This window comes from Pestalotiopsis fici (genome assembly GCF_000516985.1).
Source record: "Pestalotiopsis fici W106-1 unplaced genomic scaffold PFICI_Scf_9, whole genome shotgun sequence".
Taxonomy (NCBI): Eukaryota; Fungi; Ascomycota; class Sordariomycetes; order Amphisphaeriales; family Sporocadaceae; genus Pestalotiopsis; species Pestalotiopsis fici.
In genome coordinates, this window is record NW_006917099.1 from 2,233,914 (window position 1) to 2,259,931 (window position 26,018).

The window sequence follows — 26,018 nt, forward strand, 5'->3', positions numbered from 1 at the left end:
TAGACGGGACTCGACGGACCTGCGGTCGCTGCTTGGTTTGGGGGATTCGCAGAGTGAGAGCGTGAGTGAGAGGGTGGAAGACAAGACGTTGTTGCTCTGCTGTCTCTGCTTTGCGGTTGACCTAAACTAAGCCCTGATGGGTTGGTTGTTGGTGAATTTCCGTGCCTGTGCTGAACTCTGCTGGAGTGGGAATGAGATTTTTTGGAGGGGAAAAATGAATGGGAGGAAAGCTCTGTAAACTGCGTGGACCGCCGCCTTGTCCCTGTTTACCCCACCTCTATCGCTTCGAGAGTCTGCAGAAGTCGGCCTGGCTAAGAAGAAAAAGACGAAGGGGACAGGAAAAAAAAAACTTGTTGGGCAGCGCTAAGCCGACTTTTTCTCGGGTGTCCTCTAGCCATTTCAGGTACATTTTCTCATTACCATTTATTTTGTTGGACGGGCCCGTTCTCGTTGCCCAGGTGCATTGCTCCCAAAAGAGACTCCATTTTCAAGGACTAATTTTCGCTGGCTCCAAAACGAACAACCATTATCCGGCGGTGAACACCTTGAATTAAAGGCCCTTTCCAAACTTGTTACCACCAATACTTTACCCACGCAAAATACTACAGCGAGTAAGTAGTATGTGGTGCTGGTTGGGGGGCTTGTTATTCTTCTGCCCTGTGCTAAGAATTTACAACACATACTACATGGAAAATTATGCCCTCTGCAACGTGCCATGATCTCATTGTTCCAACTCGAGAACGTTAATGTATGCACACACCACAACGCAACGTGGGGGGAATGTTTTCGCGGGGAATTAGTGGTGCCCTATCTTGTTGGAAAAAAGTCTTATTACAAACGTAGGCCTCCTCTTTGCATGCCGTTTGCCGGTAGCACAAGCAGGTCTTTGCCCGACGAGACTCGCAGCCAAGGAACACTTCTCATGAGCAAAAGGTTTCCATTTACTTGCTGTTTGATCATGACAAGATAGTCATCGCGTCATATAAAAAGGTCCGAGTAGAACGCGAAACCACCGACTTGACGTAGCCGTAGTAAGATAGTGGCCGATAGCAAGGATCCACCCACGATCTAATGCAAAACATGTACCTACTTTGAGTCCAGCTTTGGATCCAATCAGGACGATAAGAATGCTCATTAGCCCGCAGCAAAACAAGAAGGGTGACACAATTTGAGAGATATATGTTCATGCCACCCAAATTGTACAAGAAGACGGTTGTCAAGGTTTCTCTAAAGTAAGCAATTAGAAACGTGTTGAAGCTATTTTGAGGATCCAACTTTCTCTCACAAGAATATCGAGAGCAGTCCTAATACTTGGAAAGAGAGCAAGTAGGGTGGTGTATTTATGGTAGCACTTGATAATTCACGCCATGATGCATACTTTGCTTTCATTTTAATAAACACCCTGCAACATTATAGAATGGACTAGTATCCCATCATTCAGCTTGCCAAAATTGTGATACACTTGATAAGTGAAATATGAAATACTAGTCTGTATTGTACAGAAAGTCGCCGTCTACCGACTATAATCACTCCACTGCTTATTACAATTAGATTGTATGGTCTTAGGTCGGCGTGGTCGTCTTATCGATAAGCGCAACCGGTGGGTCATCAGGCACAAGCTTCTCCCAGCAGCGTCATTGGTCTGTGGGAATTGAGCTGGACCCGGAAACTACTCTCGTGATCATTTCTGCCAAAAGCATCATCGGTCCGAGCAAATATTACTTTTCTCGTCGGCTTTTGGTGCTCGAGCACGGCACCGGGGACTTGTTGGCGTCTAGAATGCATCGCAACCGCCTCGAGACACAGCACCCCGATTTTGCACCATGGACGGTTACAATGAGCGTCGGAATCCGTCCCGATCCCGATCGCGGTCGCGTCCGGCGAATGGGCGCAGGACATTATACCGAATGAGCTCCAACCATAGCAGCCAGAGCGTGTTTGAAGATGTCGAGATGGCCCAGGACGAACTCTTTTCTGGTCCCGTCGCCGAGAGTCTGCCTACGAGCGTGTCAGCCTTTGCGCATCGCCGCGGCCGTGCCGACTCCACTGCCAGCTTTACGTACTACAACGAAGAAGAGGAAGAGCCTCAAATCTACGACGAGGACGGGCGTCCCCTGTACGAAGACGACGGTTCTGTTGCCGTAGACTTGGATGATATCCCATTTGGTGTTGAAACGATTGAAGATGACGAGAGCGCAGTGGTTGAATTGGAAAATGGCCACTCCCATGATGATTACTCCATGCATCGGAGATCCTCGACCATTTCTCGGAATTCGGTTCATGCTAGACTTCTTCGAACAGACAGCGGTCGGACAGACGTGAGCGGGCATGGAATGCCTGGTCGTATCAGCCAAAAGCTATACATGGTCAATGAAGATCTCACCATTGTCATTGCCGGCTTCCGAACGAGTCGCATTGGATTCGCTGCCTATGTGTTCCTGTGCGTCACGACCCTCGGCCTAGCATATCTGCTACTACGATGGCTTCCGCGCTGGCAGGTCAAGCTCATAGGAGAGCCTTGCCCTCTGAATGACTGCCAATGGGTAGTCCTCGAGAACCAGTGGGGCGAAATGTCCATACTTCCCGTCTCCGCGCAGCCGTACGATCGACCAATGTCCACCGTCTTTGGAGCACCCGAAAAGTTGTTTGCCCAGATGCTCGAAGAGGATGCCGATCCGATCCTGTCAGACCTCCGCGTACTCAACTATCGCTATGTTCGTCTATACTTTCATCCGTTAAAGGACAAGTTTGTGATATGCAGTGGCTGGAAAGACCCAAACTGGACACACATACGCACACTTCGTGCTGGAATAGATGGCGAAGAAAAGGAACAAAGAGAGCACGTCTTTGGATCAAACTTGATCGATATCGAGCAAAAGTCGTCGTTTCAACTACTTGTTGATGAGGTGTTTCATCCCTTTTACGTATTCCAAATAGCCAGTCTGGTTCTTTGGTCAATGGACGAGTACTACTACTATGCGGTCTGCATCTTTGTCATGTCAGCCGGTAGTATAATTGCTACCCTCATCGAGACACGTTCTACAATGAAGCGATTGCGCGAGATCTCGCGCTTCGAATGCGACGTGCGTGTCTTGCGAAACGGGTTCTGGGCCAATGTTTCTTCGAGCGATCTGGTCCCTGGCGACGTCTACGAAATCAGCGACCCAAATCTGGCACAATTCCCCAGCGACAGTCTGCTATTGAGTGGAGACTGTATCGTCAATGAGAGTATGCTGACGGGCGAGTCTGTACCTGTTTCCAAGGTCCCTGCTACGGACGAGAGTCTCAGCGTTATGAACCTGGGAGCCGCGTCCGTCTCACCCGAGACAGCACGCCATTTCTTGTTCTGTGGTACCAAGATCATCCGAGCCAGGCGACCTCAAGATAACGGAGAGGATGAAGGAGTGGCATTGGCCATGGTGGTCAGGACTGGATTCAACACCACAAAAGGCTCCCTTGTCCGGTCCATGCTGTTCCCCAAACCTTCGGGATTCAAGTTCTATCGCGATTCCTTCCGGTACATTGCCGTCATGGGCTGTATTGCATTACTCGGCTTTGTCGTATCCTTTATCAACTTTATCCGACTTGGACTGGCCTGGCATTTGATTGTGGTTCGGGCGCTCGATTTAATCACCATTGTCGTTCCTCCAGCCCTGCCAGCAACCCTGACCATTGGAACAAACTTTGCATTGAGCCGACTGCGAAAGAAGCAGATATTCTGCATCAGCCCACAAAGGGTAAACGTGGGTGGCAAGCTCGATGTCATGTGTTTTGACAAGACTGGCACCTTGACCGAGGAAGGTCTCGATGTTTTGGGAGTACGACTGGTTTCCCACACGACCAAGCGGTTCGACGAACTCGTCGCAAAGGCTTCTTCTCTTGTGAAGCCGTCCAACTATGAGACCACTCCAGACAATATCAAAGACACTAGTCGTGCTGCGCTCTTTACCATGGCAACGTGTCATTCGCTACGATCCGTCGATGGTGAATTAGTGGGCGACCCACTGGATCTCAAAATGTTTGAATTTACCGAGTGGACATTTGAGGAAGGTAGACAAGAGGGTGCCGGCGAGCAGGAGAATGAAGAGCAAGGTGGTCTTTCCCCTTCTGTTGCGCGCCCCCCTCCCCTGGCCCTGTACGATACGGATCAATTCGGTACTGCTCAAGGACGAAACACTTCGGTGGAACTCGGAGTCTTGAAGTCTTTCGAGTTCGTGTCCCATTTGCGTCGTGCCAGCGTCCTCGTGAGAGCATTCGGCCAGCAGAGCGCTGATGTCTACGTCAAAGGCGCTCCAGAGTGTATGCGAGAAATTTGTCGAGCTGACTCGTTCCCCGAGGACTATGACGAGCTTCTTTCCTATTACACCCACAAGGGATATCGTGTCATTGCCTGCGCAACCAAGCACCTCAAGAAGTTGTCCTGGGTCAAGAGTCAAAAGATGAAACGTCAGGATGTCGAATCCGATCTCGATTTTGTTGGCTTCATTGTGTTTGAGAACAAGCTCAAGCCCACGACGGCTGGTGTGCTCAAGGAGCTTCATGAGTCCAATATTGGATCCGTCATGGTGACTGGTGACAATATTCTCACCGCCATAAGCGTTTCGCGAAATTGTGGCCTCATTGACAAGAATGCCCACTGCTTCGTGCCGCACTTTGTGGAAGGGCATTTCCAAGATCCCAATGCTGATCTCCACTGGGAAAGCATCGATGCTCCCGACCTCAAGTTGGACAAACGGACGCTTTTGCCGCTCCCGGTTCCTGCCGAGCGGGACGCGTCGTTGCCCTATGATATCACAAACCTAAGCAATTATTCAATTGCAGTAACGGGCGACGTCTTTCGTTGGGTTATTGATTATGCCCCAACAGAAACACTGCATCGCATGTTGATCAAGGGACGCATCTTTGCACGCATGTCGCCTGATGAAAAGCACGAATTGGTAGAAAAGCTTCAGAGTATTGGTTACTGTGCTGGCTTCTGTGGTGACGGCGCCAATGACTGTGGCGCTCTCAAGGCAGCTGACGTTGGCATCTCCCTTTCCGAGGCAGAAGCGTCAGTGGCGGCGCCCTTTACATCGCGGGTATTTGATATCCGCTGCGTCCCGGATGTTATTCGTGAAGGACGAGCCGCTCTCGTCACGAGTTTCAGCTGCTTCAAGTTCATGTCGCTTTATTCGGCCATCCAGTTCACGTCTGTGAGCTTCTTGTATGCCTCGGCGTCGAATCTTGGCGACTTTCAATTCCTGTTCATTGACGTGTTACTCATTCTTCCCATTGCCGTCTTCATGGGCTGGTCCGGCCCATATCCAGTCTTGAGCCGCAAGAGACCTACTGCGGATCTCGTTTCACGCAAAGTCCTGACACCCTTGCTGGGCCAGATCCTCATTTGTATCCTGATACAGGCAACAGCTTTCCTACTCGTCAGGGAGCAAGACTGGTTCATCCCACCACACGTCAACCCAAACAAGTCCAACATTAAGAACTCGGAGAACACTGCGCTCTTTCTCGTTTCATGCTTCGAGTACACTTTCATCGGCATCGTGCTCTCTGCTGGCAAGCCCTTTAGACAACCCATGTGGCAGAATTACCCCTTTGTGGCAACAATTATTGCCGCCCTGGCCATCAACACGTACATGGTTCTGGCGCCCTCGCACAGCATCAAGCATCTCATGCAGCTGACCAATATTTCCCCGAGCTTTAAAATGACGCTGCTCGTGCTGGGACTTGCGTACTTTGTCCTGTCCTGGACTGCCGAGATTTACGTCTTTCAAGGACTGGCGAGGTGGATTGGCAAGGCCAAGCTGAGGATCATGAAGACGCCAAAGCAGCGAAAGGAGTACAAGGTTATTGCCGAGAGAATGAGGACCTGATCTAGATTCTCTCTGCTGCATACACGATTGAAATTTTCTGTAGACGTATATACATGTATGATAGACTAGAATGCATGCTTGCATAATGAAAAGTTTTTGCAATACAATATTTCATGCCGTGTTCAAGTACCTTGGTTCTTGAGTGGCATCCCCACATACCAAACCTTGGACAAATGCACTTGCGACACATGGGGATGCATAATTACAGAATCTAGGCAGCATGGATCTCAATGATTCATCTATTCGAGACCGAGCACCGTGGCGTCGGTAAAGCATCGTGAGTGCCTAATCTATGTATGGGTATAATGCCGCGCCAACCCCTTGAAAGAAGACCAGTTGTGCTAATAGCCCATGTTGCGCAACCTTTTCCTGGCCCCCTTTTTATCCATCAATTCGACTCATCAAAACATGTACTCCAAACAATGGCTGCCATTTATCATGCTTTATTATCCGAAAGCATCGCTCGTGGCTGTAGAATTGAGAAGCCTGAAGCTGCAACACAAGTTGGCACTCGCAGCCAGTAATCTATATCTTGCAGGTTTCACGCTTGCTTTGATTTCGATTTCGCTGTTCGTTTCGTTGTTCGTTGTTCATACTCGTGAAACAGATCAAGTCGTCGGGTCATATTCGTAATCAGTCGTAAGCAGCGCTTGCGTCGAGTTGGTCTACAAGCCCTTGCAGCCTCTCGGTATATCCTCCGTGGGCACGCGGATCTTCTACGCCCGCATCGAGAAGGCTCGCCTCCATTGCTCTGTGGTGCGAAATGAACTCCTGGATCGAGTCGACCAAGGGGCCCATGCTTTTCGCCGATTGACATGATCTAAAGACTTGGCGAATGGGCTTGAAAAGGCACAAGTAGCCCAGTAGTACAGACAAGTAGCCAAATGCCACATTGAGCTGGCTTTTTGCTTCGGAGTCGGCCTGTAAACATTGTTAGTTGCCGTGTTCTTGGCATACTCACAAATGTGCGCAACTTACCTCGGCTGTTGTTCGGTGATTTGTCAAGAATATTTGAATCATTTCCTTGATTGGAGAGCCACCTTCAGGGTTTTGACATTGGTGGACTGCCGCCTTGACAGGCTCGCTCTGTTCTGCAAAATTGATAAGAATACCAAGCCTGAGGACGAGCCCATTGAGAAGTTCTTCGGTCCATTCCTCGCCACCGGCAACGACTGATGAAGCCTGCTTGAAGCCTGTGCAGATGGATGTCGATAGAGGCAGGATCAGATCTCTTGCTATGAAAATGTCCGGTGCCGTGATGCTTGAATTAGTCATGTTAAGCACCAGCTTGAGAAGCAGACTCTGCAAATCACCATGGGCTGTGGGATTCTGCAGGGCAGCACCAAAGGCATCTGCGACAGACGGTAGATATTTGGCAGTCAGCTGCTCACTATTCTGAGCCTCCATTGCCTTGACTGCGTGGAACTCTAGAACAGACAAGGTACAAGACACATCAAAAGTGTCATTGCTAGTTGTTGCGTCCCAGAAATCTGGCTCCGAGGCGCTCGATAGGGCGCTAAACAGTCCTTCAGTGACTGCCGGCGGGAACAAGGCATCGTCATTACCCAGATGGGCATCTTGAGCAACAATCATATCCAGACACTTCAAGGCTATCGTCCTCGGGGTGATGGACACGGGTTTGACCGGCTGCCAGATGGGCAATTCCAAGAGCGTCGATTGGACGGCGAGCAATAACCCTTGGTGACGCTTGGACAAGTTACTCTTGCGATCTCGGACGAGCCTCTTTATATCTTCGTCCAGTTGCATAAGCCTCCCGAAAAGATGACCAGCATCCTCAGTTTGCAGTGTTTGGGTAATGTGCGGTGCTGCAGAGCTGGCGAGAATTTGGATGAGGAAAGCCGCAATGAGATAACCAGAGATGGGATCAGTCTCCTCTCCAATCTTTTGGAGAATCATGGTATCCAGACCATGATCACGCAACCGGTATCTAAAGTCCTTGTTCTTTGCTTGATCAGCAACATCCAAAAGCGCTGCTCTGCGCTGAGAAGATGGCTTCGCAGATGGCTGTCCCAGACGAGACGACAAATCAAACATTTCATCCGCAACTCGGCTATTTGCTCCTGCCTGCCGCAGTTCATGAATGTCCCTAATCTTGCGGGGCGTCGTACTGGGGTTGGGCTCATCTTCCGGCTCAACACTGGGTCTCGACAGTTTCTTGGGCGTCAACTCTAGGCGCCTACGAGCAGAGAAGGTTGGTTCATCAGGCATGACCAATGACTCGAGGATATTGTCTTCTTCCAGCATGGTAACATTTGAGGATCCGTACGTTCGCTTGAGCGAGCTACCCGAGCTACCCGCGCGGGCAAATGTCCTGGGCGCAGCAGAACCAAAAGTTCTTCGAGACCCCGAGGTCTGGCTTGGCGAGATGAAGGAACTTTGACTCTCCATTGGCGGTGCGAATGTTTCGACAGTCTCGGCCCAGCTCACTTGTGTTCCCTGACTGCCAGCTTTTTCCTCTTCCATGGCATCATCCGAGTCGTCCATTTGCTCAACCAGCGCATCAATTAGCTTCTTTCGAGGCTTCTTGGCCGGTTGAATAGACATTGAGGTAGAAGGTCCATGCTGCCTGGGTGGCTCGATCCTTCGTACGGCGTTCGGAGCCGTGTTGGAGGGCTTGGGTCTGGGCCGAACTGGAATATGTTGCTGTCGAGCTTTTGCGTCGCCAACGTTGAGATTGCCAAATAAATTCATGGTATTTGGCGAAAATGGAAGCTCCTCCTTCTTTGATACGCTCTTTCCATTTGACTTTCCATCCTTTGGTGTTGGGGGCGGACTAGACAGGATACCGTCGGCGCCATCTACAGCCATTTCCGCCGAAAGCGAGCGAATCTGTCGCGACCTGCCGTACGTTTTTGTTTTGGGAGCTGCCGCATTGTCAGTAGGCGAGGGCACCCGCGAGCGCTGTTTCGGCTTGGGCGGTGCAGGAGAAGCGTCTTTGCTGGTCGGTTCATGGCCCTGGTTATTAGCTGGGTAGACCTGGGCGATTTTCCTTTTGCGCTCAATGGGCACTTGTGTGGCGCCATTGCCAGCTCGCGGCTCAATCTTCTTTTTGCCGTTGAAAGGAACGCGCGTGGGCGAGTCGTCAGCCGGGAAAGACCAAGGGTCGTACTCGTCGGCTTTGGTCGCAGCTGGGACGTCAGATGCCGATCGCGAGAGAGGGGCGCGACTGGTTTCTGATGGCTGCCGGGACGGTCGCGTCGACGTTGGCTTTTTCGTAGTACTCTTTCCGTATTGCTTGAGCTGCGGTCGTGCCTTGACAGAAGCCATTTTGGCAGGAAAGCGGTGGTGTTACCCGTGAAGTAGATCTCGTTGATCAAATCACCAGTAACCGCGTAATCATTGTCAAAACAATGCGATCTCTGGGGGAGAAGCGGGAAGCTCCTAGTCAGACCAGGTAGAGCTTAAAAGTCCGAGCCTATCTGGGTGTAGGAGGCGGAAGAGTTGGCGCAAAGAAAAGTCCGTCGACTCTGAGAGTGCTGTATTGATGATTCGATTTGGAGTGAAAGTATGCAGAAGAATAAGAAATGCGGCGCGCAATCGGCAGAAGTTGCGACGGTTCCAGCGCTGGTAACAACCAAGGAGGGTCCGTCTACTACTAGGTACTGGGTTAAGTAAGTTGTAGGTAGATAATGAAACGCGCGCAGAAAAGTTGCAAGAGCGTTTTTAGATGATGGCAGTTGGAACTTTTTTGATTAATGGGTAAGTAGGATAAGTAGAGCTCCTGTAGTTTGAGTAGAGGTTCAAAGAATCGCAATGATTTTCCATCAAACGTGGTGGTTTGGGTCAATGTTGCAGGCTGAATGTGTGCATGTGCGCAAGTATAGCCAAGTACTCTGTAGTAGTCATTGTTGATTTGTCTTGAGCCCACCCACCCGCTTGCTCCCTCTGCCCAACCAGGTTCAGGTTCGACAATCCCCCCAAAATCGGCCTGTGACGAAAGCGTCTGCTTCTGTTTCCCCCCTCATTATCGGCGCGGCACACAAATTAGCTAGTAGATTGTTTAGCGTCAACGTTTCTGAAACAAGCAGGCCACCGGTGCTTTGTTGACCGACTGCACCGAGCAGCAGAAGCAGTGGACATTTGATGCTGGCTGATTGACTGACATGCAACCAGAGTTCCACAGTGATTAGATTGTTGTTTTGCTACAGGGCCCTTTAGGATAGCCAAAAGTGTCTGCATCTTTTGTCACTGACCTGGACTGGACCCTGGCTGGCCGGTGTCGATGGGGGATCTGTTAAACGAGCCCTTAGCTCGAGGGACCGGCCGACAGTGGATCTGGTTTGTACTACTTATTATTCACAAAACGAAGCAATCCAAAAAGTACATATATACGGTATAGCTTCATATATACTAGTGCTGCCACCCACGCTGGCAAATAAGACATATCGCGGACCCTGCCGTGTGATCACATATCTTCCTCTATAACTGCTGGACTTATTCCCTGCGATCTCCGACTCTCGTCCTTACATTGTCGATTCTTTAAGTGACCAAGATCTTTCTCGTCCTTTTCCAATCTGCTACGACATTTACACACAAACATTGTCTTCTTGGTAGTAGAGCAACGATCCCAACAAACCTTGTTCTATTTCGTATCGGGTTTTCACCGGACTGGAGCTGGGTTCGGATTCTTCCTCGACTTGAACACGTTCACTGTCTTGATTTCGGCACTGCCTGTTCCATTTTCATACGTATTTGAAAAAACCACCTTACGGGTCTGCCACCCAAGATTAATCCATTCTTGACGAGTTGATCAAAATTTGCTTGCTCAATTACCCCGACCGCTCAACCAAGATCGCCTCAACTTTTACAATCTCATCATGTCTGCAGAAACAACCGAGGTCGGTCCTACAAAGTGTGTAGGCCCAGATTATCGATCTGAGAGCCAAAAGCCAACGGCTACGGTGTCGACTCCAGTGAAATATGACAATGTTATCACGCTTCCCCAGACGCCTCAGTTGATTGCGTTGCTCACGTGAGTAGTTCCCCCAATGGGTTTCTCGCTTAGAGCGTGGCCTTTTCTGTCGTGCTTTGGAAATGACTGCCACCACCACCTCGAGGCCGCAGAAATGTTTTCCTTGTTCAGTCCTACAATCATGTACAGTTGGCAATGCATTGACACGAGACTAGTATGATTCGAGACAAGAACACGGAGCGAGCAGACTTCATTTTCTACTCCAACCGAATCATTCGGCTGCTGGTCGAGGAGGGCTTGAACCACCTTCCCATTGTCGAACAGACTGTGACCACTCCTGTCGGACGTTCTTATGCAGGACTTCAGTTTCAGGGCAAGATTTGTGGTGTCTCCATCATGAGGGCAGGCGAATCCATGGAGCAAGGCCTTCGAGACTGCTGTCGTTCTGTCAGAATTGGCAAGATCCTCATTCAACGTGATGAGGAGACTGCCAAGCCCAAGCTTTTCTATGATAAGCTCCCAGAGGATATTGCTAGCCGATGGGTGCTCCTTCTCGACCCCATGTTCGCCACGGGTATGGCACACATCTTGACGATTCGACCATGCATCAGTGATTGCTAACTCGCGATAGGCGGCTCCGCCATTATGGCTGTCGATGTCTTAAAGTCTCGAGGCGTTCCCGAGGAGCGTATCCTCTTCCTCAACCTCATTGCCAGCCCAGAGGGTATTGAGAACTTTGCCACCAAGTTCCCCAAGCTGCGGGTTGTGACTGCATTTGTGGACGCTGGTCTTGACGAGAAAAAGTATGTCACATTTTTACCCAACTGTAAAACTCTTGCTAACGCCAAACAAGCTACATCATTCCAGGTCTCGGAGACTTTGGCGACAGATACTACACCATGTAACGAATACGTCTTTAAATCATGTATGAAACACTGAGAAATAAAAGAACAATATCAAGCAATCGCGGGGTGACTCGAAAGCTATCCAGTATCACGCTTTCCATGTTACGCGCTGCCTTGGACTTTGCAAACAAAACAAATCCTCATAATAGTCCCAAGCGAGCAAACAAATTTATCGAGTGTCTCGCAAAAACAGTGACCGCCCTTGTGCCTAAAAATACAGATGAAGAGATCTTTGCGCCACACCACACCTAGCGATTCTAGCATTAATATTCATCGTCGTCATCCACGATACCCTCTCCCTCGTAGCGCCGGTCGTCCTCGTCGTCATCATATCTGTCAGCCGCTTGTTTCGATCTCGAGTTGGATGCTTGGGTTCTGGTTGGGTTGCCTGCTTCCTCCTTTGCGACAGCATCTGTTGGGGTGCATTTTGTTAGTCAAGGTGCGAGCGCGCGGTCAAACAAGTAGAGATACTTACCGGCAGCATCGACCCATTCGCTGTAGATGTCGATGGGGGCGCTCAGATAGTTGGCGCCGCACTGGAAACTCTGGGCGCAGACACTGCAGCTGAGGGAGCCTACGCCGGCCTTCTTGTCGACCTTGACCGAGACCGACTTTTCGTGGTTGCAAAACAAGCACGTAAAGGTTGTCGCAAGCGGCGCGCGCTTCTTGGGGCCTTGCGGCTTGCTCGAGGACTTGCGCTTGCCCATCTTGTGGTCGGAATGTGAATGAAGCCTTTGGCTGGGTTATGTTTGCGATGCGACGAATGATCTGCCCGTCGTCGCAACTGGTGGATTCGACTGTCGCTTCACTGTTGAAATTTTTTTTCCTCTTTTGGCAATGGAAAGCAGTCGGGATGGAAATGCTTTTTCGGTGTTTAGAAAGTCGTCGTGATTGAAAATTTCTTGTCCAGTGTTTGTGTATTGTAAGTGTTTGAGTTGTGGTTGAGTGTTCGTGATTCGGTCCGCCGTGAATTCTAACAAAGCCTTGCGACCGTCAAGGCCCTCCGTCAGTGAACCTTGGTGCAGTTGAGTCAAGGTTGACGTCGCCGGTACAAGGCTAGCGCCCCACTATCAGCCACAAGGTTAGGTAACTTGGCAAACCTTAACGGCTTATCACCTCAATTGATCTCTATCGTGAAAAGTGGATATAGCGGGGTAGCTCTATTCAACTATCGAAGTTGTCCAGCGGTAGTACCGACTTTCAGTGTATAGCCCTCCGATACATTGATACGCCTCTGAACTTTCCCCCATAGGCCGGTCCGAACAGACATGACCCAGCCAATAAAGTAGTTTCTTCTATTGCAATGTTGCATTCCAGCCATTCTTTGGTTCCATCTGTACGAATACATTATTAAGAAATGACAATAATACCTCAAGTCTGTCCTCAAATGTCACTGAATGTCGAATCCTCAAGTACCAAACATCGAGGCGGCGCCGGGGAGTTCCCCGCGACATGAGGGGTTCCTCGTGATCGCCTCCGGACCCCTACCTATTATGATTATTATGCTGGGTTCCTAGCGACAACAACTAACTTAGCTCAGCCCGACGGATTCAGGCGGCTGATACAGGTGTCATCCATATCTCTCTATCGAGGATCCCGTGCGAGTTCATCTTAGTCAACATGAGCTCTCTCTTGCAGCTATCTGATCTAGATTAGAGAGGCAGGACGAGTCGGAAGCCTGCCATTGCATTGCCGTACCTACCGTGCCTACCGTACCTACCTCTAGGTGTAACCGCCAACCTCCGATCCATGTAGACCAGCTTATTGCTTCGCCCTGTCCATCACCTACCTAACCTACATGCTTGCTTGGCCTAGCTTCATGTCCCGTGACACCTCATTTCTCTCTCCTGTGTATTTTAAAACCGTGACATCCTTTCCCTTTTCTTCCAGCTTTACTCAACGTCTCGAGCTATTCACCAACGTTGACCGACATCTGCAAGCGTGAACTCTTATTCGCTTGTAGCTCGCCACGTGCTCCCTGGCTTTGCTCCCGTCCCTTGTGTGTATTAGCTGGCGATTGACGCCACTTTACCTTTATCTTTTGTTTTTGTTGTCGTTGTTGTCAGGCCTCGACGGATTTTGGGTCTGATTTACTACACATCATCACACAAATCATTTCCTCTCTTTGCTTCAACTCGTCATCCTATTCTGTCCCACCTCTGTCATATATCCTTCAAAATGGCGAGCGAGGAAATGTCAGCTGTCCTCCAGGCGTTGAGGGCAATCCAGGATAACCAGTCTGTTCTGTCCACTGGCTTACTAAATGTAACAAAGAGACTCGACCAGATTGCACCTGAAGATCAGGCCAAAGCTACATCGTCAAAGAGCGGTGCCAGCAACGGCTTGGGTCTCAGCGCAAGTCCCATACCTGCCCCGGGCTCTCCGGCCACTTCTGCAGAGAAGGAGAATGCTGCGGTCCAGGCACAAAAGTCGGGATTCACCTCGAGAATCATTCTCACGTAAGCCTACGAATACATCCACCATGCTCGGGCAAATCGCTGACAGACAACCCAGAACTTATCCCAAGCAGATTGGAATTGACCCTCTGGCATTGAACTGGGGTGCAGAAGAACCGCAAGAGAGAGGTCCGGTGGTTGTCTCACGTTCCTCATCTACTATTGGCAGACGTAATGCCATTGGCGCCCATGGAGGCTCCTACAGCATCTACTTTGCCCTGGCACTGGCTAGCAAGCAGCTGGATATCAACCACCGGCCCGACTTTACCAATACCGAACCTGCAGCCAGTATTGGGCCCTTTCCGCAATGGGGTGACCCCAAGAAGATTGTTGCCATGGATCCCTGGGGTCACTTGGCTCCTTGGCTCTTCAAGGACACCATTGAGGGACAGAATGTGGACATTCGACCAACCATTGCTATTACCAAGGCGCACATGAAGCTCCCGGAACTTGAGGAGAGCGTAAGAAGCGGACGCCTTGTGCCGGACGGTAAGGTTTGCTTAAACAAGTCTGGTGAGCTGGCCGTGACCAAATTCGCCGTGGAACCCGTGTGGTATTTGCCGGGAGTCGCTGAGAGATTCGGCATTGACGAGGGTGTTCTACGCCGCTCCCTCTTTGAGCACACGGGCGGTAGTTACCCGGAGCTGATTACGCGTAATGACATCAAGGTCTTCCTCCCGCCTATCGGTGGACTGACCGTGTATTGTTTCGGAGATCCTGCCAAGATGTCTGATGAAAAAGTCCGACTAGCCCTCAGAATTCATGATGAATGTAACGGTAGCGATGTTTTCGGTTCCGATATCTGTACCTGCAGACCGTATCTGATCTTTGGTATCGAGGAAGCTGTCAAGGAAGCACAGAATGGCGGAAGCGGTGTCGTGATCTATTTCCGCAAGGAGGGCAGAGCCCTTGGTGAAGTGACAAAGGTATGCTATTCTATATTCCAAGATTTTTTTTTATCTTTTTTTTTTCTCGTTGTATGAAGCTATTACTGACAGGATTATAGTACCGTACGTCCAATCAGAATTTACCAAATAGATTCGAAACTTTGGACTATAACTTTGCTAACCCTTACTAGTCGTGTACAATGCCAGGAAACGAGGCGAGGACCGTGCCTCGGATTACTTCAAGAGAACCGAAAACATTGCTGGAGTCAAGGACATGAGATTCCAGGCTCTGATGCCGGATATTTTGCACTGGCTTGGCATAAAGAAGATTGACCGCATGCTGAGCATGAGCAAGTAAGTCCATTCTACTGTCATGAATTCTGACACGAAAGACGGTGTGCTAAGCAAAGATACAGTATGAAGCACGATGCCATTGTTGGACAAGGGTAAGAATGCAGACCCAGTCAAAACCAAAGTAAAAAAGTCACAAGTATTCTGATTCAGGCACAGCATTCCGATTCACGAGCGAGTGGAGCTCCCGGAGGAACTTATCCCTGAAGACTCGCGGGTTGAGATTGATGCCAAAATCACTGCTGGTATGTGAACACTGCAACATTCAGGGAGCCCTCACTCCACGTGGGGGCCCCATACCGAGTAAACGTGCATATACACTGACCACGGCTGCAAATACAGGCTACTTCACAACGGGTCACCGCATGACGGAGGATGAGCTGAAGGCCGTCCAGGGCCGTATGTGGGAAGAGTAAGTTGCTGCCACGCATGAATTCATGACACATGCGCAAAGGATGGAAGAGAACGTGGCACAATTGCTAACAAGAATGCAGCATCGACCACTAGTGACATGTTCTCAATGAGCAACGACGCGAAGAAACGACGGGTGACTGAGGATACAGAGAGTCAGAGACAAGAATCTAGATGCATGTGCGCCAGTGTGCTGCGCGGAACAAGTAGGTGTCTGCGTATTATGAGCATGCACGCACTCTGTAGATACCGTATGTAGAGGGTAGAGAAAACACTCAACAGTCAGCCACCACCACCACGACTTGCGATAACCGGAATGCAAAGACCAATGAATTGTCCGGCCACTTCGGCTCCCGCGACGAGACACATTTGGCCGATAAACACAGAGAGACTACCTACCATTTCTGGGCCGGGAATTGTCTGATTGGTGGACGACATGCTGAAGCGTCGTGAGCTGTCCACTTATGCTGCACCATGTATCGGTTTCAATGGGGCATAAGTTGCGGTAAGTAAGCAGACAGGCCAGTAGGTAGGCAAAGCTGAACATAGGCTCTCTGGGCAAGCCAAGGCCGAGCGCTCTGAACGCGATGAGCCGGAGCCTGTCACGGAATAGAGGGAGAAAAAAAAAATGTCGCAAATGGACTGCAAACACCTGTCATACGCTCGGTTATTGGAGCAGATGTAGAGTATTACTCGTGACTCGATAACCACTGGCAAATCGGCAATGACGCCCGTTGGTTCGGCGACTCGGAGACTGCAGCAACGGAACGAATAGCGACCAGTTCTTTTTCTTACAGCCAGCCAGCCAGCCAGACGGCATGCCCACCCAACACACAAAGGAGCCTACCAACGTAGCATACGTTTTCAGTATGTAATACCGTACGGACCGGTGAGCAGTGCTAAGGTGACATGTCTGCTGTTCGGCGCTCGTGTTGTGAATTGGAACGGGTCTCCAACGTTTCCTCCACTCCCCGCCCGCCCCAGAGAGAACAAGATGGAAAAAAAAAAAAAAGACATGAAGAAAAAAGGAGTCAAAGGATGATAGTGGACTGGCTTGACTTGGTCACGAGAAGAGAGATCAGGCCAAAGACGGCATTGAAGTGCGTTGTGGCCATGGCGACTAGGCTGGAAACTGCTTCGTGATCCGCTTCTTCTTTGTCTGGTTCCTGACCGACATTAGGCCTTCGAGGAAATTCTAGAAACCAGAACAGAACAAGACAAGCGTCAGGGCCTTGCTGCCGCTGCTGCTGCTGCTGGATGATGGATGAATGCTCCAGAGCAAGAGGGAAAAAAGGTGTTTGCTTGCTGTTACTGCTTCTGGCCACTAATACTGTCATGCAAGTACTGTCCGTAGAGGCGGTGGGCGCGGAAGAGAGTCCGTGATGTCTCCAACTGGGACGGTACTGGAGCTAATCCTGTGTAGTCGGTGCCAGTTCGCTAAGCAGTATTCAGTCAAAATGGTCAGCCCTCTCTGCCCTTTCCGGGGCCATGTGTTAATAAAGACCCGTGCTTTTCGACCTAGTGTAGGTAGAACCGAAGTGAACGCGCAGTGATGGAGCTTCGGCTGCAGGTGTATAGTGTATAGCTTCCTTGCCCCTCTCCGTTTTCCAAGGATCATGACAAGGAAACATGCTGTCGTAGAAGCAATGGAAGAAGCAAAGGAAGGAATCGAGACGAAAAAGGGGAGCCCGAGAAAAAGCTAGGACCCCAACAACTGTTGTCGTGGACGGGTCACGGGAAACGGGGTCGACGATGATGGCATCATGGATTCACCAACGGGCAATGGATGAAGTGAGAGTGGACGGACGGAAGCATGACCTTGTTTATGGATTGCTGCCCGCCCGCGATCAAATGTCAAGAAAAAACACAGACGGCCACTCGGGCCTCTCTCTACCTCTAGCGTTCTTGTTGCCCTCTTTTTGCCCAGTTTGGCCACGAGAGACCGGGGCCCAAAGTCCATGTTCCCCGTCACCATTGTTGCTGATTACCTATTACCTAGGACAATTCAAGTTACCATGGTACAGAAAAGACGGACTAGTTGGCTGATGAGAAGAGTCCAAGACGGCCGAGATCTTTCTTTTTTACCGTGTGTTCAATTTTTGCCCCACCCCATTGCCTCGAACCCTTCAATGGAAGTTCGCCATTCCATTCCCTTGCGGGGGTTGCCGCCTCTTTTTTCTGAATGGGTACCGTATACAAAGCAAGTGGGTTGGGCAGCGAGGGGGGAAGGGAAGAGGGAAGGAAGAGAAAAAATATGCAAGGCCGCCGTTCCCCTTCAACGTCGTCGTCACACCCGTCAGCAGGGCAAGAGAGACAAGACAATGCGACTGGGCCCCGGATCTGGACCAAGGACCAACAATGCTCTGTAACACCAAGCAACAGGAAAGACATTGGACAGAACAGCGTCCAGCCCAGGAACCTGATGCTAAGTGTACCGGAGATGGGGTGGTCAGTGGTGGTGGTATCAGGTAGGGGGTGTTGATCAATGGGTGAATAATAAATTATAATGTACATAATTTGGTACGCTACCAGCAGCACCAGCCAGCCAAGGTAATGTAGGCAGGTACTCTGTAACCTACTACCCATGTTTATGTGTGTAATGTATGTATGTACGCCCGACATGCCGGATGCCCACCACACAAGATTGTACACGACAGCTCAGAGGTGCCCTTGGGGTGCCTCGCCTGCTTGGCTCTATTGGGAATTACCCCCTGGGCCAAGGGCCCCATTCCCACACCCCTTCCGTCGCCCGTCCGTTTATTGGATATTGCCATGTGGCACCATGCCATGTCCTGCTCCGAGAACAGTCTTGTCTCGAGAGGTCGTGGTACGTTTGTTAGTGCTGCACCGGAGAGGTATGGGTATCAATGAGGTGCCAAATGGTTGTCGCTGGCGCCTCTTTGGGGCGGGTACCTGGCCGCCGCTTGCTCCTGGTGGTTAGCGGGGTGGTCTCCGGATACCAAGGATGGGATGGTATGGGATGGGATGGATGACAAGACAGACACTACGTACCGGCCGACCGTCCATACCTTAAACCCTCGTTCATAAACCTTGGGCCATGGCAGCCTTGGACGCACACTGATGACTTTCCTCACTATCTTCTTTCTTGCCATCACTTTTGATTGAGCTTTTGAGTTTAATATCTCTCGCTGTCCAACAAAACTTTGTCTCGGAAATAGCCACAAGCAGGTCTTAAAAAACACAAAGCCTATCAAACTCTCGTATCGCCACTTGTGTGAGAGCAAAAAGCGCCAAGAGCTGTCACTTTAAAAGAAGACACTCTTTCCAACTAAACTTGGTCACACACAAAACAACAAACACCTTGACAGACATACACATCTATATAATACAATGTCTTCATTAAGAGACTCGCGTCAGCTTACGCGGAGAGAATCATCACCCAGGCCGAGTGCCAGAAGCAGCAGCAGGCGGCGACCTCAACTACTCCGGGCTTGCGCTACAGAGCCTTCCATTACAACGTCGAGCGCCTACCGAGGAGTCACGGCGAGTCCCAACTCTAGCAGGCGAGCCACGGAAATCCTGAGCCGTGTAGCCGTCTCCAACGCTGCCGTACTGAGCTCATCACCAAACTCGACTCGGAGTTTTGCCTCTTCGGACTTTGAGGCGGCGGGGCTTACAGAGGCTGAGAAGAGGGAACTTTTGCGGAGCAATATTAGCCCATGTAAGTCCTACAATGACGTGCCTCCTCAAGACTACCTACCTTTAATATCATTCACATATACTGACCATACTTGTATAGATTCCGCATGCTATTTTAGCTTTCCAAACTTTGATGCTTGGGATGCTGAGCAACAAGAGGATGGCAAGGAAATGCCTTGAGCCCATGCATATCAATGACTGATATTGTATACTTGTCACACCACACACGCACACACACAACACTTTTATTTGTTTTAATTCCCCGAGTCACTCGCCACCAAAGTATACATACTTTTTTCCGTCTTCACTTGAAGCTTTTGCTCGTGATGCGAGAGGCGAGAGACGGCGAAACTTGTCGATGCTCCTGGCGACCATAACAACAACAACAACAACGGACGATAATTCGGCGGCGCCTTTTTATTAGCGACACATCATGGCTTGGAGTTTGGGACTTTTTTTGGGAAGCGTTTTTTTGCATAGCTCACGGCGTTCAACACATGCGGCCGTCGAGCCTCTCAAGGATTCAAAGATACCAGCTTCAACTTTGACTTTTGGTATACACAAGGAGGAAGCATGAAAGTTGCTGCGCAACAAGACTGCACATGCGCAGCGCAACATGCCAAGGATATAATATCACTATGTGATGGAATCTGGAAGTGGCTCTGAGCAGCACAACAGTTCAGGATGACATATCCTGGCGATTGAAAGAGAAGAAAAGGGCCACACATCAGCATGACCATCCATCCTATGGCCGTCATTACAAGTCCTAGTGACCATATAAATTTGGCCAATTTTCCAGTCACAATATTAGGCATAAATAGTATAACATATTTAACACCAAAAAAAGAAAAAAGAAAATATGATACAATACCTTTTCAACTCGGCTCGTCTGCATATGCTTTGCATGATTTGATGTCCCGGCTGCCATTAACCACTTGATAGATATTTCCGATTAAGTGTCATATTGGCGTACTTCGGGTATTTGAACGATTCTACTAGTGCTGAGCGACGTCACTGACGATACTGTGTGGTGTTTATCGTCCTTGATCATAAAATGACGCCAACAAGCTATAGTCGTCCTGAATGGAACAGATCCGACTAGAGCACCGACAAAAAGGAAGGCCTAATGCATCAAGCCGGAACTCGGACAAGGATATCTTGCAAGTTGAGACTTTTGAGAAGAGCCGCAGTCGATCATTCAGAGATCTTCAACCATTTTGGAAGCATCCTGTCGTCATTGGCTATTTTCAAAAGAGGCAAAGGTACAGGAGGGTACTAGCAATGTTAGTGCACAGAGGCAGCACAATGCTGGGCAGATTTCTCTTGGTCGAATGGGCCCTGGCTGGCTGGCAGCTGGCAGAATCTGGCACCTCCGTCACTTCTGTGGACGCAAAATAAAAAAGTTGTTGACTGGCACGTGCGGCTAAACCCCGGCCCTGATTAATTCTAGTTCACCTAAGCCTAGCCCACAGAGCCGCCCGCCCCAAGAAAATTCACAATTTCGACTTGGCCTTGAGATTTGACTTGACCCTCCTTCGAAAAGTCAACCACCACCAACCGGCTTTCCTCAACCATCTCGACTTTTCCAGATATTGCGCGGCTACTCGACTGCTCGCAATCATGGCTGTTGGAAAGTGAGTACACGATTGCTTTTTTCAGCACATTTGCACAGACACTGGACGGCGGGAAGAAAAAAACACTCCATTCACCTCGATGGCGCCTTTGGCCGATCTCGCGACCTCGAAAGTTATAGGACGCAATCACAGTCTCGAGCCTGCACGAATCGCAAACCGCCGTTGATATCTTCGCCCGCCGTTCCTTTGTCGTCTTGTGGTGCTCGGATTGGAACAAAAAAAAATTCGGATGCTAATTACTGGCATCAAATAGGAACAAGAGATTGTCCAAGGGCAAGAAGGGTCTCAAGAAGAAGACCCAGGACCCCTTCGCCCGCAAGGACTGGTACTCCCTGAAGGTGCGTCAAGATTCTAGTTTCCACGAGGTCGTGGACATGACTTTTCAATCGGGGCATGAGAGCTAACTCGATTACATAGGCACCGGCCCCTTTCAACATCCGAGAGTATGACCGCCTCTACAATACCCGACTTGGGGGATATTCACGCGCAGAACTCGTTTCTAACATTTCTTTCTAGTGTCGGTAAGACCCTGGTCAACAGAACCACCGGTCTCAAGAACGCCAACGATGCTCTGAAGGGCCGCATCGTCGAGGTCTCTCTGGCCGATCTCCAGAAGGACGAGGACCACTCCTTCCGCAAGATCAAGCTCCGTGTCGACGAGGTCCAGGGCAAGAACTGCCTGACCAACTTCCACGGTCTCGACTTCACCTCTGACAAGCTGCGATCGCTCGTCCGCAAGTGGCAATCCCTGATTGAGGCCAACATCACCATCAAGACCTCTGACGACTACCTCCTCCGCCTCTTTGCCATTGCTTTCACCAAGCGCCGCCCCAACCAGATCCGCAAGACCACCTACGCTGCATCATCTCAGATCCGTGCCATCCGCAAGAAGATGGTTGAGATCATCCAGCGTGAGGCTGCCAGCTGCACTCTCCAGCAGTTTGTTTCCAAGCTCATCCCTGAGGTTATTGGTCGCGAGATCGAGAAGGCCACCCAGGGCATCTACCCCCTCCAGAACGTGCGTATCCCGGAAACCCCCTACAACTATTGGTCTTTTGTCTCTGCTCTCTTGCTAACAATGTTGATTAGGTCCACATCCGCAAGGTCAAGCTCCTGAAGTCGCCCAAGTTCGACCTCGGTGGCCTCCTGGCCCTGCACGGCGAGTCGACTACAAACGAGGACGGCCAGAAGATTGAGCGGGAGTTCAAGGAGCGGGTGCTTGAGGAGGTCTAAATGCGACAATGAGAATGAGTACTCTGGACATGGAACGGCGTGTGGTTTTTCCCGCAATGGCATATTAGGTCTCACTTCTGCTTGCATTTGGCGTGGCTATGGGTAAGCCGCGAGATTTAAAGCGGCCTCTCATGAAAGAGAAAAAAAAATGGGAAAGTCTGCTTTATGAGATCATGACCTCGAGCCTCTTTTTACGGTGAATGCCATGACGCCTGTGGATACCAAATACCACCTTGCCCTCGATATAAATCTTGGGAATATGACCGAAAGATCTAATGGTGTGGTTTTAGGGTGGTAAAATTGAAAATATTCTACCATGTATTCCTGTAACATGAAGACGTGATGACATTTGAATTTGTTGGTGTCCAAGTTGGTAAATATCACGACCTAGAGACGTGAAATATTCGTCTCTTTTGCACGACCAGCTGTGTGTTCCATGTCAAATATTGTTCCAGTCCGACTTTTATACTGCCCAGTAATGACGACCTCGTGTGTCCCGAGTTTTGCTCTGACGTCGTGGTGTATCTTATCACTGTATCGTCATATCACTGACTGGGTCGTTGTACAGCAAAATTATGTATTCTATTCGCTGGATCATGTCCATGGGGTATGGAGACACGCACAGAGACGGTCAGCCTTATCGGCCGCGGATCACGCGTTAAGCACCAACAAGACCCATGACTGAATCTCAACGTCACCAAGGTGACAAGACCTTGTTGGGAGAATTTATGCATAACATTTTCTCGTCTCGACGCCAAAGTATTTAAATAGGATTTGGGTGTTTCATCAACATTAGGCGGCAATTTTCGAGGAAGGGATTCCCCAAAGATCTTGGGCACCAGCTAAAAACAGAGAAGCTTACTGGGGGGTGGTGTGTGTGTGTGTGTGTGTGTGTGGAGGGAGGAGAGAAAGACCCTTTGCAGAAGCATTTAGCGCTCCCACACCGTTGTTCGGCGCATACCTAGTAGGCAACGGGAAAGAAACAAGGCGGACGAACAAGACGAGAAAACGTCTTTGCTTTTCAACTCAGCCTCCTACCACCCTAAACAAAACTATACCCGATTTTTCTTTTCGACAAAGCTTCTCTCTATAATCTCACATGATACGGACCCAAAAGACTGCGCCTGCTGTTCAACATACAGACCCTCTTTTCCGTTTTCAGCTATTCTTATCGGCGTTCCGACGCCCACGACAACGCGCATCATGGCCTCGTCGGACGAGGCGTTGCCCGTGCTCAAGGTCCTCATCATTGGGCCGTCGGGCGCCGGCAAGAGCGCTTGTAAGTGGTTGTTCTATCTAGTCTATCATGCGCCACCACGAGCTTTGCCACTGCCCGGACCATGTTTGGAATAATAGCCTTTTTGTGACTGACGAGATTGACATGTTATAGTATTGATGAGGTACTGTGAGGATACCTTTGACCCGGATACTTCTACGGCTACCATAGGGATAGACTTCAAGGTGAGGCAATACACTGCAGTACTTTTGATTTCCTTGAACGTATTTGCTCATTTTTCCATCTAGACCAAGAGATTATCAGTTAGAGGTAAAGCGTACAGATTAAATGTCTTTGATACGGTGGGTCGTCTCTGTTCAAGAACTTGTTTTGAGTAAAGTCACTGACTTGATGACAAGGCTGGCCAAGAACGCTTTCGCACCTTGTCCACCAGTTACTATAGAGGTGCTCATGGTGTAATCATTGTCTATGACATTTCGAGTCGATCCAGTTTTGCGGCCATGGACAAGTGGATCGAAGAGGCGAGAAATAATGCCAACCCAGATGCTGTACTGTACATTGTACGTTGCTCTTCCTTCTCTCATAACCTTTGCTCTCGTCGATATACTATAGCCGTGATAGACTAATGCAAACATGTTGTAGGTTGGAAGCAAACTAGACAAGGACGCCTCCGGTGGCCGTGTCATTTCCCAAGAACAAGGCCAAGCCTACGCCGATGCTCAGGGGGCAGGTTTCTGTGAAGTCAGCAGCAAGACGAGAGAAAATGTCCGCCGGCCGTTTATCGAGGTGGTGGATCGTATTGCCCAGAAGCCAGAGCTGATTAAGCCGCCCAATGCAAATAACGGCACCCTGAGTATTGGCAATCTCGGTTCCGACTACTCCTCTGCTTGCCCTTGCTGAGCAAGATGGAAACTCGGCAAGCGCTAGAAGGATGACGAATAGCTACGAAGCACATGAAGGATCTTGGGTTTCGAGAGCCATGAGTGTATACGACTTTTGTTTTTGTTCATCGCGGCTGATATCCCTGGGACCCGCGCGAGCGTCTATGTTTCTTCCATGTCTATGGTTGGGTATCTCTCTATAAATTGTGGTATCCGTATCCGTAGCTCTACACCCTATTATGATTATTCCTTTGGCGTCAGAAACTCAATCACAGCTACATGATCGTGTCAGTGACTTGTATATAATATGAAGAGAGAGTTTCAAGACACACCTTTCAGAAATGGCTCGGGCTTCTCGGAAATGACCCAGTGCCCAGCATCAATGTCGACCATTTGGAACCGGGGGAAGAAACGGCCGATTAGCGGAATCGCCTCGTCGGGCACGTACTTGCTCTTGGTGCCGCGGACAAACAGCGCCGGCTTCTCAAACCGGACCTGCTCGGGGTCCTTGAAGGGGAAATCTCCCATGTTGTCGAGCTCCTTGGAAATAATGCCCAGCGGCACCTTGAACTTTTGCTGCGTCGACCCTTGCGGCCGGTGCAGGTTGCCGAGCAGGAACTGGCGCACGGGAAGATCCTTTTCGTACTCTGCCAGAATCTTGTCTGCCTCGCTCTGCTTGGTCACGCCGGCGGCGTCGATGCGCTTCATGCCCTGAATGTACTTTCCAAAGTCGCTGCCGAGCTGCGCATCGAGGGGCGCATTATCGACGCTCACGATGTCGCGCACCAGGCGCGGCTCGGCCAGGGCCAGGGCCATGGCGCACTTTGCCCCCATGCTGTGCCCAATGAGCGTCGGGTCCTCGAGGCCGTGGCGGCCGATAAAGTCGACGACGTCGTCGGCCATGGCGCTGTAGTTGTGCTCGGCCACGTGCGGCGAGTCGCCGTGGTTGCGCAGGTCGACGGCGTACACGTGCCGGCCCAGCTCCCGCGCCAGCACCTTGGATACCGTCCGGTTGTTCTTGCGGCTGCCAAACAGCCCGTGCATGAAGATGATGGGCGCCGACGTGGCCCCGCGCGTCTCCCGGCCCGCCTCGGGGGCGTGGTGGTCAAATGCCAGATCGACGGTCCGCTTGGTCGAATAGTAGAGGCAGGCGGCCCTAGGAGTCGTTATCGTGGCCGCCGTTGCCCGCGAGAGTTGGCGCAGAGCCTGTAGAGGCTGCATGGCCCGAGAGGGTGCCATTGTGCTGGACTCGTGTGTCGAGGTTTTTCTTTGAGAGCAAGAAGGAAGACGTAGAGCAAGACGAGTGTTAAGCAAACAGAGGCCCACTCACTCTATCCACGATCTGAAGCTATCGTGAGTTTCCTTGACAATTCGTCCCCCTTTCGGGAATTTTTTTTTCTGGGGCGGGTGCTGAAAGCGATGGCGGAGCTGTATAATCTTCAATGCGCTAAAGCTCACTGGTGGAACCTACGTCATTTACCGCTATCCCGGGCTCGGGTACCAAATATACTGTACGGCACATGGTGCATGGAACTCGACAGGCCATCCGTCTAGTTGGACTTA

General features: G+C 50.3%; 9 protein-coding genes across 9 annotated transcripts; 6 read left to right on the top strand and 3 right to left on the bottom strand.

Annotated features, from left to right (window-relative positions):
* Nucleotides 1–1,823: 1,823 nt before the first annotated feature.
* On the top strand, nucleotides 1,824–5,867 carry PFICI_12101 (uncharacterized protein; the record flags this gene model as incomplete). Its single annotated transcript, XM_007840682.1, has 1 exon — nucleotides 1,824–5,867. The coding sequence occupies one exon, from the start codon at nucleotides 1,824–1,826 to the stop codon at nucleotides 5,865–5,867; it is 4,044 nt and encodes a 1,347-aa protein (XP_007838873.1).
* Nucleotides 5,868–6,500: 633 nt separating this feature from the next.
* PFICI_12102 (uncharacterized protein) lies at nucleotides 6,501–9,155 on the bottom strand (the record flags this gene model as incomplete). The annotated part of the gene is made up of 2 exons (XM_007840683.1): nucleotides 6,501–6,788; nucleotides 6,846–9,155. 2 exons carry the CDS (start codon nucleotides 9,153–9,155, stop codon nucleotides 6,501–6,503), a joined length of 2,598 nt encoding a protein of 865 aa, XP_007838874.1.
* A 1,550-nt stretch (nucleotides 9,156–10,705) lies between these two features.
* PFICI_12103 (Uracil phosphoribosyltransferase) lies at nucleotides 10,706–11,705 on the top strand (the record flags this gene model as incomplete). The annotated part of the gene is made up of 4 exons (XM_007840684.1): nucleotides 10,706–10,860; nucleotides 11,016–11,374; nucleotides 11,432–11,603; nucleotides 11,654–11,705. 4 exons carry the CDS (start codon nucleotides 10,706–10,708, stop codon nucleotides 11,703–11,705), a joined length of 738 nt encoding a protein of 245 aa, XP_007838875.1.
* Nucleotides 11,706–11,968: 263 nt separating this feature from the next.
* Nucleotides 11,969–12,412, bottom strand: PFICI_12104 (uncharacterized protein; the record flags this gene model as incomplete). Its single annotated transcript, XM_007840685.1, has 2 exons — nucleotides 11,969–12,117; nucleotides 12,181–12,412. 2 exons carry the CDS (start codon nucleotides 12,410–12,412, stop codon nucleotides 11,969–11,971), a joined length of 381 nt encoding a protein of 126 aa, XP_007838876.1.
* A 1,471-nt stretch (nucleotides 12,413–13,883) lies between these two features.
* Nucleotides 13,884–15,815, top strand: PFICI_12105 (Uracil-regulated protein 1; the record flags this gene model as incomplete). Its single annotated transcript, XM_007840686.1, has 7 exons — nucleotides 13,884–14,164; nucleotides 14,220–15,087; nucleotides 15,168–15,171; nucleotides 15,240–15,402; nucleotides 15,465–15,494; nucleotides 15,559–15,644; nucleotides 15,742–15,815. The coding sequence occupies 7 exons, from the start codon at nucleotides 13,884–13,886 to the stop codon at nucleotides 15,813–15,815; spliced, it is 1,506 nt and encodes a 501-aa protein (XP_007838877.1).
* Nucleotides 15,816–19,161: 3,346 nt separating this feature from the next.
* On the top strand, nucleotides 19,162–19,650 carry PFICI_12106 (uncharacterized protein; the record flags this gene model as incomplete). The annotated part of the gene is made up of 2 exons (XM_007840687.1): nucleotides 19,162–19,492; nucleotides 19,571–19,650. The coding sequence occupies 2 exons, from the start codon at nucleotides 19,162–19,164 to the stop codon at nucleotides 19,648–19,650; spliced, it is 411 nt and encodes a 136-aa protein (XP_007838878.1).
* A 1,440-nt stretch (nucleotides 19,651–21,090) lies between these two features.
* On the top strand, nucleotides 21,091–22,337 carry PFICI_12107 (40S ribosomal protein S1; the record flags this gene model as incomplete). Its single annotated transcript, XM_007840688.1, has 5 exons — nucleotides 21,091–21,104; nucleotides 21,358–21,442; nucleotides 21,522–21,547; nucleotides 21,621–22,122; nucleotides 22,194–22,337. 5 exons carry the CDS (start codon nucleotides 21,091–21,093, stop codon nucleotides 22,335–22,337), a joined length of 771 nt encoding a protein of 256 aa, XP_007838879.1.
* A 1,203-nt stretch (nucleotides 22,338–23,540) lies between these two features.
* On the top strand, nucleotides 23,541–24,474 carry PFICI_12108 (uncharacterized protein; the record flags this gene model as incomplete). The annotated part of the gene is made up of 5 exons (XM_007840689.1): nucleotides 23,541–23,616; nucleotides 23,728–23,798; nucleotides 23,862–23,915; nucleotides 23,973–24,134; nucleotides 24,217–24,474. The coding sequence occupies 5 exons, from the start codon at nucleotides 23,541–23,543 to the stop codon at nucleotides 24,472–24,474; spliced, it is 621 nt and encodes a 206-aa protein (XP_007838880.1).
* Nucleotides 24,475–24,698: 224 nt separating this feature from the next.
* PFICI_12109 (uncharacterized protein) lies at nucleotides 24,699–25,694 on the bottom strand (the record flags this gene model as incomplete). Its single annotated transcript, XM_007840690.1, has 2 exons — nucleotides 24,699–24,730; nucleotides 24,788–25,694. The coding sequence occupies 2 exons, from the start codon at nucleotides 25,692–25,694 to the stop codon at nucleotides 24,699–24,701; spliced, it is 939 nt and encodes a 312-aa protein (XP_007838881.1).
* Between the last annotated feature and the right edge of the window lie 324 nt (nucleotides 25,695–26,018).